Here is a 15,849-nt window from a genome sequence, read left to right as displayed (position 1 = left end):
AAAAACAGGTGTCATATTACACCCCTTCCGCTCAATAACAGGCACCTCTCTACAGCAGTCATTCCTCAGTCCCCAAGGTGGCTGTTACGGAGAGGTTTGACCATAATATTATTTGATTACCAGATCCGTTAACTTGGCTCTGAGGCTTTAGAGAACAAAGAAAAAGGGATAAATTATTTATCGCTCAACCCCAATGTGATTTCTTTCCGTTTTATTCCCTAAGCCTCAGAGTTCAGTTTGAATTTTAATATCAAAATTGGCCTATTTGGACTGACCATAAATTAATTCAAGGTTTGTATGGGGTGCATTAAAATTATTGGGGAGCATTGCTCTCCAGCCCTTGCAAAACCATCAGACGAGAAATAGTTGGGAATACTGAAAAAACAAAATTGGCACTAACAGGACAACCATGGCTGTTGTTGTAATACACTGTAGTTTTGAACTTGATGACAGGACTTCATGCCATCCAATGAGCCTCTTCTCAGTTGCTATTTTCCCCTCTGTTTCAAAACAAGTCCTGGTGTACAACCTTTCACATGGAAATGAGTCCGATTTGTTAGACAATAATTGAGCTAGAAAAATGCATTTCCATATAAAAGGTTGTACACCAATTTTGAGAGAATTTACAAATGTCACTCGTAATCCTTATTATCACTCGTAATCCTTAATTGCAGTCGCATTCATAAGTTTACCTATACTAATACCAGAATACAAAAAATAGAGAGTCTGCAGTCACTTTATTATAATCTATCCTTAAAACTTCCTTTAAACTACACAATGATCATGTACAGTCGAATTTCAACAATCATCATGTTTAGAACTAAAAAATATGGCATACCACTACCATGACTGTAAGCTAAGAGAAAAAAAATGTGTTGCAACTTTCAAATTCTGATTATGGTTTAATATAAACCTTTCAGTCTAAAAAGTTTTTTTTTTTTCCAATGTCGTTTATTAAAACTGATTTAAGTGCAAAGAACCACATGCAGCATTTTGTGTTTCTTGTTTGTGTATGTATCACTTCCTGAGTCTTGTAAAGGACTACTGTCTCTGATCTGGAATAGATCATTCTGCTGTTGATAAGAAATGGCAGGCAAGGAATTCCATGACTGAATACATTTTGATTTTTCAATCTGATTCAGTTTTTTTGTCCTGAAAGGTTCATTTGACAGAATGGCAAGCGTACATGGTGATGAAAACAGACAGTGTTCATGAAATCTTTTCAAGTTCCAGTTTCAATGTTGTACGGACACATGTGAATGCAGCGGTTTGACCCGTACATTTCTTGAAAGTCCAAGACGCATTGGAGGTCGAGAACTGTTTATTTTCACTCCACCAAGTCCCATTCCTGGGCTACTTCTGAGAAGTGTCATAGAGTTGGCCTTGACTTGTTGTAAAGGTTGATTTGTTGTGGACGGAACTGAAAGACATTGCAAAAGCAATACAATTTTACATGTTTAACAAGCAGAGCAGACCTTAATTAACCTAAAAACACCCATCTCGAGGTACAAAATACTGAATGATATCATCATTAGATACCATTTATTTATAGGCAAGGGTATAGTGTATAATTAATTAATTTAGTTATTCGTTTGTGACAACACATTGTTAGCAGCTAGTGTTACAGAAAAAGTCCCAGGACTTTGGGCACTATGCCCATCGAGTTTGCAAGGCAGAAAGGTCTCTGATGAGTCTCTCAGCCAGGACGAAACGAGCTGCGGAAGACTAGCCATGGACAATGTAAATTATCACATGTAACTGTCAACTATATTGTCAATTAATTTATTAACAAATAAATAAATAAATAATTTTATTAGGCAGGGGTATAATTAATTATGCCTATTAGTGCTCAGCTCTTTGCTTTTGTTTGCTGCTTTTGTTATTGTCCTTATATTAAATGCATTTCTTTCAATGTTAGTTATTCAAGTTAGAGTTCTTCAAAAGAGGTTTTAATAATCAGTACTAATAAAATTGTTATTATAGCTGGTTACTTAAACATTTATATCTTTATTTAGGTTATAATTACCTCTGTGGGTTTACTGACAGTAATCTTTTTGTCTTCAGAAGAAACCTGTGAAACACAGGAGACAAAAGAGACAGTTCAGTTTGCTTGTCAGCATAATTTGTCTTTGACTGACAACCTTGTTACCAGGGTCTCTCTAGCTCTTGGGGGCAAACAAAGAGAGGTCCTGGGAACAAAATTGTTTTGTTTAGCTCTACTTTTTGTTTGTTAGACCTTATCTAATTACTATTGAAGTCTTACTATTACTATGTTTAGCCTTGAAAACAGAAGTTAGATTTACTATCATTATGTACCGGTATGTCGTTCTCATGCTCCTTCAGTGCCAGTAATAAAGGAAATAAAGTAAATGAATGATTTTGCCTACACTCAGGAAGCCCACATTACCCAAGCTTATCTTTTTTTCTGCAGCATGATGCTACTAGGAGTACTTGCTACTCCTAGTCCATTGCCTAGGTGAAGACACTGTGCTATGTCAACAATTCATGCTCGAGAACAGTTCAGATGTTAGACCTTGCTCGCAAAGTTAAGTGTTTATTTTTCAAGATACATGTTAGATCTACCATAATTATCAATTAATCTTTATTTAGACAAGACATCTTATCATAAAAATGGTCTTCCTAGGAGTCGTGTGAAAAATTATGCAAAGAATACATTAACTATATTAACAGGAATACATTAATTACATTAACTAGCAAACTACTTAACTAAGAAAGAAAGCGTACAATAAAAACCTATATACCGGTGTCATATTATTATTTATAGATCACGTTGCTTTTCTTGATTAAATTCCTGTCAGTTTTAACGTAAACCTTTAACTCAGTAGTCATGAAATCCCGTAAATTTCACAAAGTATACTTGCAGTATTTAGCTTACTTGTGATTGTCGTAAGTTACAACCTAACTTGATGCAGTTTAGTGCAACTAAAAATTTCTTGGTCTATTTAGCCATGGCTCCAAATTAAATTGTCATTTTAAACTTTACTTTAAACTGCTAAATAATTACTAGCACGTACCCCAGAGAAACTAGTTGGTATGATAACTTTACCCTTGAATCTGAATGTTTCCTCATTTTTGTCTCAACAGGCATTTTTATTAATTATCTCTTCGTATTGGACCAAGAGTTTCATTACCCTTTTCAGCAGGAGAGCAACTGATTTTAACAGGCAGGCAAAACTGTTTGAATTGAACTTCTTTATAAGAAAAACTTTACTCTAGATGGTCAAAACAGACGCACAAACTCGTTCTTCCAGTTGGTCAATTTCCCTGGTGCCTGTCCCTTAATGAAACCCCTGCAAATCTAGGACCACAACATTCTAAGGTCATTAGTAAAAATTTAACTTTCCACACCTAGACATTTATGTGTGATGGTCACATGTATATGATGTTAGAGAAAAGATATGTGGCTGATTGTCATAAGACTTCTCATAACCAATCAGCCTGTTACCAGCAGGGGTTCCCTTGAGTGCTGCGCTCTGGGCAAATTGACCAGCTGTGAGGATGATTTTGCCCATCTGGTTTGACCATCTATGCGATTAAGTTTCTCTTATAAAGAAGTTCAGTTCAAAACGTTTTGCCCGTCTGTAAAAACCAATTTCCCTCCTACTGAAAGTGTTCATGAAACCCATGTACCAGAAGCCACCCATTAATTGATTAATTTGTTATAATTTCAAATTCCACTGTAAATGTATTTTCAAATTCCTGACAGTAACGTACTTGATGGTGAATTGGAGGCAGAACTGGACACTGAGTGACTGCTGTTGGCTGATGATCCTCCTCCTTTATTTTTGCCTCTGCCTTTAAGCATCTTTAGTGGTGTGACTGAAACATTGGAAAATGTTTAGATGCATTGAATTAAAAAGAAGAAACACAAACAGAAAAATAACACCCACAAAAATGGAAGTCTGTCTTAAATACAGACTATTTTCTCCCAGAGATGAGCGGAGTGCTTGCCAGGCTGTCCTACCAGTTTCCAAAGCACCTGAGTGTTAATTTTATACTCCTTGAAGGAGAGAACAGTATGACAGTAATTTAAGTGTCTTGCTCTGAGAGAAAAACACAACAAAATCATCAACAGCTTGATCCAGAGTCCAACATGGTAACCAATTGAGGCTACCATGTTCCTCATTATCAAACAGTAATCCAGAGCACAGATGCAGCAAAAGAGGAAGAACAGTAGTAATGCGAAGCTGTAAGAATTAAAGAGAATTAATTCAGTTAATCTGCCCACCTGTTACACTTGTTCTGGGCTTGACGCTGGGCTTCGCAGGTGAACTTGCTGTTGACTTGCCACGTCCTCTTGCTTTCTTTGTTTTCTTCAGCTCTATCTCCTCGTCAAAATCACTGTCATCTCCCTCACTAAGGCTGTCTTCATTGCTTAGTTCTTCACTGAGCTCAAAGTCACTGTCTTTGTTTCAATGGGTTCAAAGAGAAAAAGAACACTGAGAAACTCTAACAATATTAATATTTATAGATTTATCTCAGGGCTGCTTCATGTCTGAGGTCTGACATCCGAGAAGGTACAAAAATTGATCATGACATACATGTATGTGACATAATGGTTCTTGCCTTGCATCTCATTCATTCTTCTCTCCTGAAGTTGGTCAATTATGTCACATAAAGGGCTTGCAAAAAGTCCATGTGGTCATCCAGGACAAGATTTTCCATCTGGGCGAGTAACTTGTCACTTTCACTTGCCCAATGCGCAAGGGCTCAGGCAAGCTGTCTGCCAACTAAATCATGAAAAGAGCAAACTAAAACTTGCCCAGGGTAAACAAAATTTGAGAGCTACTTGTCCCAAGGGCAAGCTAGAATTCAATATTTTTTCAAGCCCAGCCCGTACTATCACAATTTGCCTTCACAAGTCCTATCACACTTGTGTGCCGTAATTCCAGATTTTAACTACAGTGTCCTTTGCATGGGAGATATGAGATTGTACAGATCAATGGAGGTGCAGTGAGGTGAAGACCAAATTGACAAAAATTCAATGACATTGTACCATGATTGTCATCTTCAGCTTGTTCTTTTTTCACAGCAGCTTTGCTCGCACCTGATTTCTTTCCTCTTTGTTTTGGTTTTAAGTCATCATTGCTACTTTCCTCCTCTTCAATATTTGGGTCCTTCTTTTCAGAGTTTGTTTGTGAATCATTGCTGAAAACCAACAAACTAAATATTAATTCATTTCATTGTTTTGAACTGCGCATGTTGAAATAACCTGGCTCAAATATATCTTTCCTGTTCTGTTCTGTGATTGATTTTCTTTAGTAGGAAATGAAAACAATGCTTCTTTCAGTCCAAGATCTTTGAAATCTTTCCTTTTCCCCTCCCTTCACCCAGGCAGTGATAAGAATTTTAGCCCAAGTAAAGAAAATGAACTTTACTGCTGTCACATTATCACATGGAAGGTAAGTCTGCATCACGCCAGTGGCCCATGCCATGAGAGCTTATCCTGATTTCTCAGTGTCACATGAAGTGACTAGCACTATTTTGGATCATGTGTACTTTTAAAGGCATCTGCGGTCGAGTGTCAATCGATAATCTCGATCAATACTCAATAATACTTGATCAACGTGCTGACTGATACTTGGTCGATACTCGGTCAACACTCTATCGACACTTGATCAACAGTCGGTCGATAGTTGGCCGAGTATCAACTGACTCATATAAATCAAACAAAAATTAGTCAACTCTCAACCAACTGTCGGCCAAGATGTCGATGGAGTGTTGACTGAGTGTCAACTGAGGTGTTGACAGAATGTCGATCGAGGGTATGGATCGACACTAAACCGTAGATGCCTTTAGTACTTAATCCACTATTTCTACTCTTTCCTGGATGGGATGCTGGTCCATAGCAGGGTTACCCCCAGCACTAAAGTTAGATATGGTACCCACTTACACACATGGATAGGGAGAGATACTGTGAGAGTAAAGAGTCTTGCTCAAGAACACAATACAATGTACCCAGCCAGGACTTGAACACACACTGCTTGATCTGAAGTCCAATGCGCTAACCATTGGGCCACTGAACCGCCACTCTGGTTATCACATTAATGCAGCAAATACACTCACCCACTGTTCTCTTTATTATTGTCTTCTGTGTCAGAAGATGGAAGTAATCTCGGTTTCTTTGGTTTGGATAAAATCATTACTTCATCGTCCGAAAGTTCTCTTTGCTCATCATCATTTGCACTGCCGTTACTGCTAACATTCTCAGGAGACTGTTGTGACTCTTTTATAGAGGCTTCTAAAGCAGCCTCCAGCTCTTTTTGGTAAAGCTTTTCATCTCTAGACAACCTAACAAGAAATAAACAGAAAGAAATCATGCACAATGCTATAAAACAATCTTTGTTGATATACTTTGCTGGTATCCCAGGATACCCTGGGATCCACTGTAATTGGCTATGTTGTATTGGTCTCCCCACCTAATGAATTTTTGCTATATATAAGCTAAGTATTTAGTCAGGCAAAGTTAAATAAATAAATAAGTATCAACGTATAAAATCTTGAATTCAGGAGGTTACCTGATTTTAATACTGATACCATAACTAGAAAAAGCATTTAAAATATGGTAAAAATTGCCAAGTTTTGAACCAGACAGTTTGGAATCAGCTTGAAAACAATACATTCACAAGATGCAACAAAATGTTCACAGATGTTTGCACAATGGCTTTTTTTAATTTCTGTAAATTTGACCAAATTACAGATCACATATCCTTCCCTGCCAAAAAAGGCATATCTTACGCAAAGCTTTCCCTGTGAGACTTTTTTGAGTGCACACCCACTGGGACCAACAGATTGGTTAAAATTAATGAAAACGTATAAGCAGAAAGCACAACCAACAAGTTCACAATTACAGTGTACATGTATGTTAGGCATCTTTACGTAATGCCACCATCTACTAGATTGGATAATTTTTCATTAATTTGCATCTTAACATTATTTGCTATAACATGTACCTTTCCTTCCTTTTTAAAGTCACTGGTTCCTTACTCTTTGCTTCTTCTTTCGCTTTAACTTTTGCCTTAGCTGTGGTTTTCGTCTTTTTTGATGTTGCAGGTCCTACATCATCTTGAAAATCATCTGGAAAAATGTAGTCACACGCTCATTATCGCCAATATTGTTTGCCACGAGTTACTGTTCCACATATTCCCCTCCAGTCTTATAATTTCCTCTACCCAGGGATGGGGCCTGAAGATGGGAGGGGGGAGCAGAGGTACTTGACAAAGTTTCATAAGGGGAGGCTCTGCCCTGAGGTACAAACCCTTACCTAGCCCTTTATATACCACTTTTGACAGGAGAGGTACTGATAAGCCTTTCATGTACCTTCCATAGAAAATGGTATTGACCCAAAAGGAAAGTCCTGTAGAAATCTTTCTATCCAGAGAAGGTCTACCAAAAACATTTTACCCTAAAAATATCTGCAAATTGTTAATTCTAAACCAAAAGAGGCCTTCACACCTCCTCCTCTGTACAAGATATTTTGAGAGTTTTTCCTATTCTTCAACTCTTGAAAAAGCCCACTCTTTTATATGAGATTGAGAGTCCCCATACATGTATAATTCATTACAGGGAGTATGCCCCGTCCCCAAGGGCAAGGATTCCATGCAATCACATCCCCTGTATTCCCCAAGATATCCCTGTGTTTGGTCCAGGAGTTAATCCCAGGGATAATATTAACAGTGCTATAAAAATACCCAAGAAAACAAAATTATTCCGACTTCTGGATCCAGGAAAGACGAAAGTTTCGGAACAATATATTTTCCAATATTTATGGGGTGCATTATGCACATATTTAATTACATGGTCCAGCAAAATGGTTCTTGTGACAATCACAGAGTTAAATAAAAGTGGGAGGGAATTTTCAGAGTACCTGGACAAGAATATGAGGAAACTAGAAAATGAGAATTGATTTATAGATTGTTTTATTTATTTATAATACAGTTAAAAGACTAGTTAAGAATCTAGTCAAAATGGAAACGATACGAAAAATAACACACAAAACAAAAAGCCATAATTATGGTTAATCCATAAGAGAGTCCATGAACCCATATTAAAACAGATCACTGTTAAAGCTAAATATTAAAACAAAATTACAACAGAACTACCTATCAAAGATATTATGCTTAAGTTAATAAGCTGAATAAAAACTGTGGCTTTATGCTTAAGTTTATTAAGCATAAAACCTTTACTTGTAATGTTTATCACTGACCGTCGCTATTGTTTGTACTCTCGTCTTCATCTTGACAAAACTTGGCATAATCGACTTTTTTACGTACTCTGCGAAGAGACATTCAAAGTGGAACGACAAAATGAGACGACCAGTTGTAACTGTAGATAATTAAGCCAACAGCCTGATCTGAGTATTAAGCTTAAATTTCTGATGCTAATTTGTTCGTTCTAAACACCGTCGGCTGTTTAAACATAGAATTTGTCAAAATGATCTACCAATCTGCCGCTTTGTGACAAGGGAAATAAAAATGTCGCTCACAACATGACATACTTAAGTTGTAATTGTAAACTGAATCAATTTTCGTAATAAATGCGAACGTTACGTCGATAAAATATTTAGCGACACGACAAATAAAAGCATTTCATTTTCGCATCGTGATTCCATGGGAATCACACGGGACTCCTTCGCCGAGAACAGAAACAATTCTTTCACAAGGTTATTACCTGTCAGATCTTCTCCCCAATGACATACCAGTACTTCCACCCCTTGAATACCCTCAAGGAAAAAACTCAGAAATGAGAAAAACCCTTTTGTTGTGTTTTTGAATTTTTTGATTTGTAATCAACCGTGTTAATGAATTGGCGCCAAAACACTGGCTACCGCGATGGAAGTTTCCAGCGGTGGAAAGCATGCGTGTTCGACGCCTTGGACAAGCAGAGAAGATCAAGATTCGGTCGATTCCATCTCGATGAAAAATCTGTTGAAATCTGCAGATCTTAGGGCATTGTAGCAGCTTTTTCACCATGGTGCGTCTTGGCCGTTGTTTTACGCTCTTTAGGACGGTCGCAGAAAAAGCGAGGAACCGAGCGTTACTGCGTGAATCTCGAGAATTGCCGGACAAAGGGCTTTATCATGGAGAGAAATATGTGTTTGGACACAGGACAACATGGTCTGGAAAAAAGTAAGCTGAAACATTTTGTCATTGGTAACTAGTTTTTTTGCCTTAGAACTGAGGAGATGAAGGATTGAGCCATGAATGTCGTTAATTGGAAATTCAATTATCGTATTTGTAACCACTCCCACCCCCCCCCCCCCCCTAGCCGCCGGCGGGGGTACTCTATGTGGGCTATAGGTATGTGCGGCCACAAAGGGCAGGGTTTTCAGCCGTTTTGGTCATAAAATAGGATGTCGATTTTGGCCATTTGGTCATAGACAGGGCATGGTTTTTGCTCTCTTGTCTTGCACTGGGTGTTTTTTTAGAAGAGGCTACTTTTCCAGGTCATAAATGGGGTAGGGAAAATCACAGAGTTTGGTCATAAATAAGGTAAGGGTTTTGGGAAGCGGACCGCACACCCCAACTCAAATGTTTTTGGGAATACCCTCCTGGGCCAAAAACCAGGGTACATTGGAGGGGTGCAGCTAGAGGGTACTTACTCGGGCAGGGAGGGGGAAACTCTGTTAGGTTTGGATGGTTGTGCTGTCTCGGAGTTTGGGCCCTGTTGTGCGTATCACCCACACTAACCTTGTGCTAGAACATTGGGCTGCTCCAGAAAATATACACAACCTGGTTTTGAAACAATTCCCCTTGGCTGGTTACCTTCCGTGGGTTCGGTACTGATATTTACTCAAACCACACATCGATAGACCATTGAGGAAACTTTCTTGGAGTCAAAAAACACAGTAACATTGTATAGTTTCCTGGCCTGAGGATGCTGGGATTTCATAGAACGCTGACAAGTTATCCTAAAATTAATATCCTAATTTCTTTCACAGAACCCCACGTGTTTGGAAGCCACATGTTTTCAAAAGAAAATTTTACAGTGAGGTGTTAGAACAAGAACTGCACATAACTGTGAGTATTAAAGCTCTGAGATGCATTGACGAAGCTGGTGGGTTTGACAATTACATCATCAACACTCATGAAAGAACACTGGATTCCAAATTGGCTATTGACCTCAAGAAACTTATGATAAGTGTTCTGAAGTGTAAAGAGGAAGGTGTTAGAATGGATCAGATCAGAGAGGAGGTTTTTCCAAAGCCCCCTCCAAGTCGTCATATTTATGTGCCAAAGGTTTATACTGACAGATTCTACTTTGACTGGAAAGGACCTCGCAAGCAAATGATTTTTTGTTAAAGTTTGATTGAAATAAGTGGAGTCTTTTAAAAGAAATTTGTTGCCATTGCAACAAGAGAAAACTTAAACGGTGCACCCTACACTTATATTCTTAATAAGAGGCATACAACACGCAAGTTGTACGGAAAAGTTCCGTACTAAACGTGTCTCACTACAGACATTGATGTACAACATATCCCTAAGTTGCTAGAGGTGCATTTAAGAGTTCCATGCTATTGATACAGCTCTACGGAGATATGTGAAATGTTTCCTTCCAAGACATGGTTGCTAATCAGGATCAGTACATAGAACTCTATATGGAATGTCAAGAGGCATCTTAGGTGACAGATGAATTAAGTGCGCAATGAGTAAAGTGTGTATACATGGGTTACCAAACAATAAACTTGACCTGTGGCGTAGATCTGTGTTGGCAGTTAGAATATAAATAGTCCTTCTTTGGCCTAGTCCATCAAGCATGATTGTAAAAAACCCACAAGGAAAAAATGGCTACACAAAATCCTAGGGGACAAGAAGCACTTCTCACTCCCAGTTTCATGCGGATATTGTTTGCTTGCATTTTCTTATGCATCATGTAAGATGGACTAAGCGAAAGAGGGGCTATTTGTAGTCTGTTGGTGGTATGATACTTCAGTTTTCAGTGCATCTGTTGTGGCCATTGAGAAGATGAGCCACATTGTTAAGGCTATTTTCTCAGGTAATCACTGCACAAGGAAACCTAGTAAACCTTCTCACAAGTTTGCAAGTGATGATCCTCTTCTTAACACATCAGTTGTTTGAGCTGTTGAGGCATGTAACTCCGATCTCATTATTGTCTGTCATGGTTTCAATTTTAAATTAATTGGCTTCAAGGAACATCTCCCAAGGTCATGTAATATTCAGTAAAAGCCATGTCAAAAATTCTGTAATTTGTATCATAACACTGACAAACTACATTATCATTTAATGCCCTTGCTTTATTTGATTTAGTAAACAATTCATCACTCTTTCTAACAAGTTGTGATCAGGCCATGGCGCTCTACTACAAGTACTTAATACACTTCTTTGACACACATTATTCTTACTAATACTTTCAAATAACAGTTTAGAAAGTTGTACTGTTGTGTTTCTCTCTAAATATACTTATATCTTCCCTTATGCTTTTATTTTTTGTGAGGGTTTACTTTGTCAATGTCATTGACTTTGCAAAGATTTAAAAACCAACCCTACAGAATGTTAGTCAGGTTAATTACACTGTGACACCTCAAGCAAATATATCTAGATAGAGTTCAACATTACCAAAATTGGCAAAAATCAACACCTGGAAATTATTGATAAACTGTCAAAAAATCTAACTAAAGGTTTTCTCTATAATGGACAAATATATTATGAAGCAATAATAGACCCAATGCTAGAAGGATACAATATTATTTTGAGGAGATACCAATGTCTTACACCCACAGTCAGTGACTACTAGTATAAGTACAGAAGCTGTGTCAGTCTGAAATACTGATTTAAGGCACAAATACGAATAGATCATGATTTTCTCCTGGCAAATGGGATTTCTGAAGAGAATTCAGAAAATCCCTCAAAAACTTCAATGAATTCACTAAACTATTCACTACTGAAAACCATAAATTTGTAATCCTTTTTCCACTACCTTCATTTTAGTGCCTAATCTTAAAAGATTCTTTCTGTGAGAAGAAAATTAATTTTTCACTCTCAGTTAACTGGTTGAAGAAGCTATGTCAAAGATTTATGAATTGGAGCACTTGTAGCAAAAACTGTTAAATGATAGTTGACTAGTACTAAGATAGAAAAACATCATAAGTGTTTTGACAAACCAAAAAAGGGTTTGCTAATAAGGTTAGTAGAATCTAAGAATGAACTTGAAATATTTTGGCCAACATTCACAAGATGTAACTATCTGTAACATAGCTCCTTTAAGCCGTTCACTTCATTCCAGTTTACTGATTAAGCAGTCTAACTAGCTCCTGTTCTGGTTGAGATCTAATCCTTCTTACTCTACCAGCCAGTTCTAAGCACTTTTGGCGGTCTAGTGGTTCAAACAAGTTAAAATCTCTGATGAAATAATGTGGACAACTTTTCTGCTGTAAACAATTTTCAAGCCTGTGAAGAAGGCCTAAGAATCGCTCACCCAGACAATTAGTGCTCCACTGTTGGGAATGAGGTTTTGCCTCACACTCATAGAACAAGATTGTTTTAAGGTGGTATGACTTCAAAGGTTGGAGATGAAGTTCATCTTTGAGTGCCTTAAGTATACGTAAAACTTGCTTGCGACAGGAACTTGCTTGACCATGACTACCCCGAAGGAAGAGCTCTTTTTCAGCTGCTGAGAAGGAATAGCGCCAGAGAAATCCCTTTTCATGTTCTGGAAGGTTTTGTCCTTTAGGCTGCTTTGCGACCAAGTGACAACCTTTTCCACAAATGTCTTGCACTAGTTGCTGATTGGGCCAACCTGGATGCAAGTCAGTAATTATAAATCATTGTCATGAAAATAGACAACTCCAGCAAATTAAATCAATACCACACATTTAGGGGTATCCTTCATGAATAATTCTTACAGATTCGACAAACCAATATCTTCTGTGAGCACAGGACTTTCCTAGCCTTGCAAAAGAAATCAAGAGTTGAAGAAGGGGGATCGCTATAGAATAAACTGAGAAGGAGGAAGGAAACAATTTGGGTTTAGCTATTGAGATTCATTTAACATTCCAGTCAGGGCTGTCATTAAGTTTTGAGTCACCTGTTAGTCTTGATCTTCACACCCATAACAAACCTGTTACCTTTTGAGTGAATCGTATCAACTACAGTCAAGTTCACCCATAACATCACAGGTCCATCAAACACACTCAGCTGGCAGATGTTACAAGTTGTCCTTAATGACAATATCTAACCAGGCAGTCATTTTAATTAATTAGAAGCAAATAAAGCATTACCATTTCGATGCCTTGTGCTCCATTCCTCTGCATCTTCTGGCCAGGTATTGTCTTTGATGGCAAGTGTCAAATCCACTGAATATTCTCTTCCATTTCTAATTATTTTGAGTGTCACTGCTGGACCTTGTGACCTCACTTCAACATAACTAAAGAAATGAATAAATAATTTGCAAAACATCAATTGACTACAACACCAGAATCTTTCTGATCTGTTTTTACTTTTCTCCTGCTTTACTGTTCAAGATACTATTAGTCAGAATATTTGGTAAAATTAATGTTTTTGGCATACATGCAAAATGGTTAAGTCAAGAAGAACCTTCAATTTGTTATTGATTTATTAACATCAAAAAGAGTTTTGTCTGGAGCCTGAGTTGTGTCAAAAATATATTAGCCAGCCATTAGGAACAGCCTTGTTTCAACGTTGTGCAATAGTCAAAATTGCTACCCCTCGAGATCGACATCCCCTGAATACATGTACCCTGGCTTCAGTATTCTAGATATTTACACAGATCCATTGTTACAGGTGATCAAACATGGATGCACAGTATGGAATTAGACTAGCATGTTTGCAGTACAAAACAGGTAGATATCCATCTCTGTTGAGAATGTATGGTTCCAGAAATTTTCCATATCCACCTCACTGAGGGTCATGTAAAATTTCAGTGGGGAGGGGGGACCAAAACTTTTAATGTAAAGTATACAGCCATTGAACAGGAATGACCAGAAGGACTCACTGGGATGGTGGTGGTGCTCAAGGTAAAAACAGTAAGCTCTTTGTGGGGGTTCTATGGGTATTTTCTGAAGCAACACAGAAACAAAAGAATTGCAGTACTCTGCATAGATGTACACAGTACCTGTCCCGTCGTTGTGCTCTTATGGCCTCCCTAACCAGCCTTGCAAACACTGCTTTGACCTTTGTAGCATTTAACATCCCCCGAGAATTAGCACATTGTTCTTGCTGCCAGAGTACTTCCTCTCCTTCGTCAATCATCACTCTGGTGAATCCTGGAACATAAGAAAGCATACATTATTCAATTATATTATCTGAGTAAATGCCATGATTACCTGATTGATATGAGTGTGGCTCAAAATAGGAGAAAATAATTCTTAAATGATTGGTTGGTTCCTTGATATTTTTCTCCAAGTTGTGAAATGATACGGGTTAACTCTAATGATGGTCATGTTCAATTTAACACTCTAATGGGTACCAAACCGCAATTTTCCACCACCAAACAATGTGAAAATCAACCTTGTCAGTTTTTAATTCTAAAATCCTATATCCACTTTCGGACTCTGATAAAAACAAGCCAATTCACCACTGAAACCAGTATTATGGCACATAACTCGTATGATATCTTGTAAAGGATGCAGGTTACATTTTGTCACATAAATACTATGTGAAACAAGATGAAAACGCGAAACAATCATACGCGTGTCAAGTATTCCCCCCCCCCCCCCTGTTAACACAAGGACACCCCGTTTTGAGGCGACGTATGGCATTTTAACATTAGCTAACTTTGTAACATTACAGTAATTTGGAGACTGATTTACAAGGTTTATAAACTATAAACTTAAAGCTAAGTGCATGGATTTCTTTTCTTGTTAGTAAATAAAAGCTTACGTTAGATCACAAACTGGTAAAAATCTTTTAAAAGAAGTTTAAGCTAAGCTTTTATAAATATACCTTTCGGTTGTTCACCCAACCCGTCATTTTCGCCAGAATCGTATGGATCATCATCTAATTCCAAATTATCCATGACCAACATCAAATCGAATTCAGTTTATAAAAGCTTATACGTTGGACTGTAAGCTGGTAACGTTTTAAAAGCATGAAGCTAAAAAGCTTTTAATATATACCTGTCGGTGGCTCACTCAACCCGTCGTTTTCGCCAGAATCGTATGGATCACCGTCCAGTGCCAAGTTATCCATGACCAACATTAAATCGAATTCATCTGGTTCCCCTACTTTCGCTCTTTCATAATAGCTTCCAGTAGGAAGGATTTGCAGCTCGGCGAACCGACCAAGTTGGTCCCTCCTTTTCACGTCTGCAACAATTGCATCCACGATGGGTTGCCAAGCTCTCAGAGCTTCTTTTTTTCCGTCTCGTCGTAATTTAACATAACGGTCGGTAAATTGGTTTAAGAGGCTATTCAAGGTGGCATTTCTATCCATTTCTCCGTGAAGTCGCTTGCTTACTTTGAATCGTTTGAATGCTTAATTTCTGGCTCCCCACTCCCGAATGAAAAGTGCTTACGGCAGCGTTTTCTATTGTGATTGAAACTTCCGGTAGTTTTCTGGGAAATATTAATTACCATGTACGTCAGACTTCCTGTAAGGTCTGTAAGTAAATAAACAATGAGCCCGCAGTGGTTCTAAGGATAAAATACGTGTGCTATTCTTATCTGCAAGAAGCTGTGAACATGGAAGACCACATTGGTAATAGGATTGATCATATTTAGCGGGAACTTTTAGCACAAAACTTTTGCTTTCAGTTGTCGGCCTTTCCTCAAATATCACGTAAAATCGCCTAAATATCTTTCTGGAAAACTCAAAAAAAATCTAAATATCACAAAAACAATTCCTAGATATC

General features: G+C 37.9%; 3 protein-coding genes across 5 annotated transcripts; 1 reads left to right on the top strand and 2 right to left on the bottom strand.

The window, feature by feature from the left end:
* Positions 1–709: 709 nt before the first annotated feature.
* On the bottom strand, positions 710–8,829 carry LOC145489866 (uncharacterized). Of its 2 annotated transcripts, XM_081468934.1 has the most exons (9): positions 8,692–8,829; positions 8,228–8,295; positions 6,975–7,098; positions 6,088–6,312; positions 5,018–5,169; positions 4,250–4,426; positions 3,736–3,840; positions 2,027–2,071; positions 1,324–1,420 (listed from the first exon to the last, which is right to left on the bottom strand). In XM_081468934.1, the coding sequence occupies exons 1-8, from the start codon at positions 8,715–8,717 to the stop codon at positions 2,061–2,063; spliced, it is 888 nt and encodes a 295-aa protein (XP_081325060.1). In that variant the 5' UTR covers positions 8,718–8,829; the 3' UTR covers positions 1,324–1,420; positions 2,027–2,060. The 2 variants fall into 2 exon arrangements, with proteins under 2 accessions (XP_081325059.1, XP_081325060.1); XM_081468933.1 differs by lacking the exon at positions 2,027–2,071 and having other exon boundaries at positions 710–1,420.
* Positions 8,830–8,893: 64 nt separating this feature from the next.
* LOC145489868 (large ribosomal subunit protein bL28-like) lies at positions 8,894–11,213 on the top strand. Its single transcript, XM_081468936.1, has 2 exons — positions 8,894–9,149; positions 9,962–11,213. The coding sequence occupies exons 1-2, from the start codon at positions 8,992–8,994 to the stop codon at positions 10,320–10,322; spliced, it is 519 nt and encodes a 172-aa protein (XP_081325062.1). The 5' UTR covers positions 8,894–8,991; the 3' UTR covers positions 10,323–11,213.
* Positions 11,214–11,240: 27 nt separating this feature from the next.
* LOC145489864 (cyclic GMP-AMP synthase-like receptor 1) lies at positions 11,241–15,527 on the bottom strand. 2 transcript variants are annotated; one of them, XM_081468931.1, is made up of 4 exons: positions 15,116–15,527; positions 14,113–14,263; positions 13,259–13,404; positions 11,241–12,777 (listed from the first exon to the last, which is right to left on the bottom strand). In XM_081468931.1, exons 1-4 carry the CDS (start codon positions 15,429–15,431, stop codon positions 12,266–12,268), a joined length of 1,125 nt encoding a protein of 374 aa, XP_081325057.1. In that variant the 5' UTR covers positions 15,432–15,527; the 3' UTR covers positions 11,241–12,265. The 2 variants fall into 2 exon arrangements, with proteins under 2 accessions (XP_081325057.1, XP_081325058.1); XM_081468932.1 differs by lacking the exon at positions 15,116–15,527 and adding an exon at positions 14,943–15,099.
* Positions 15,528–15,849: the final 322 nt, after the last annotated feature.

This window comes from Orbicella franksi, chromosome 6 (assembly GCF_964199315.1).
Source record: "Orbicella franksi chromosome 6, jaOrbFran1.1, whole genome shotgun sequence".
Classification (NCBI taxonomy): domain Eukaryota; kingdom Metazoa; phylum Cnidaria; class Anthozoa; order Scleractinia; family Merulinidae; genus Orbicella; species Orbicella franksi.
Note: the sequence above shows the minus strand (reverse complement) of the source record. Positions and strands in the feature narration are given on the sequence as shown.

What these genes read in the sequence shown, in the direction of transcription:
- LOC145489866 (XM_081468933.1), bottom strand. Translation starts at nt 8,717, where the DNA reads ATGTCATTGGGGAGAAGATCTGACAG. An exon ending in GCCCAGAACAAGTGTAACAG is followed by an intron (nt 3,841 to 4,249) that starts GTGGGCAGATTA and finishes CCAATGTTTCAG; the next exon opens with TCACACCACTAAAGATGCTT. An exon ending in TGCCTCCAATTCACCATCAA is followed by an intron (nt 1,421 to 3,735) that starts GTACGTTACTGT and finishes AATGTCTTTCAG; the next exon opens with TTCCGTCCACAACAAATCAA.
- LOC145489864 (XM_081468931.1), bottom strand. Translation starts at nt 15,431, where the DNA reads ATGGATAGAAATGCCACCTTGAATAGCCTCTTAAACCAATTTACCGAC. An exon ending in GTTGAGTGAGCCACCGACAG is followed by an intron (nt 14,264 to 15,115) that starts GTATATATTAAA and finishes CTTATGTTCCAG; the next exon opens with GATTCACCAGAGTGATGATT. An exon ending in AGAGCACAACGACGGGACAG is followed by an intron (nt 13,405 to 14,112) that starts GTACTGTGTACA and finishes TCATTTCTTTAG; the next exon opens with TTATGTTGAAGTGAGGTCAC.
- LOC145489868 (XM_081468936.1), top strand. Translation starts at nt 8,992, where the DNA reads ATGGTGCGTCTTGGCCGTTGTTTTACGCTCTTTAGGACGGTCGCAGAA. An exon ending in ACAACATGGTCTGGAAAAAA is followed by an intron (nt 9,150 to 9,961) that starts GTAAGCTGAAAC and finishes TTTCTTTCACAG; the next exon opens with AACCCCACGTGTTTGGAAGC.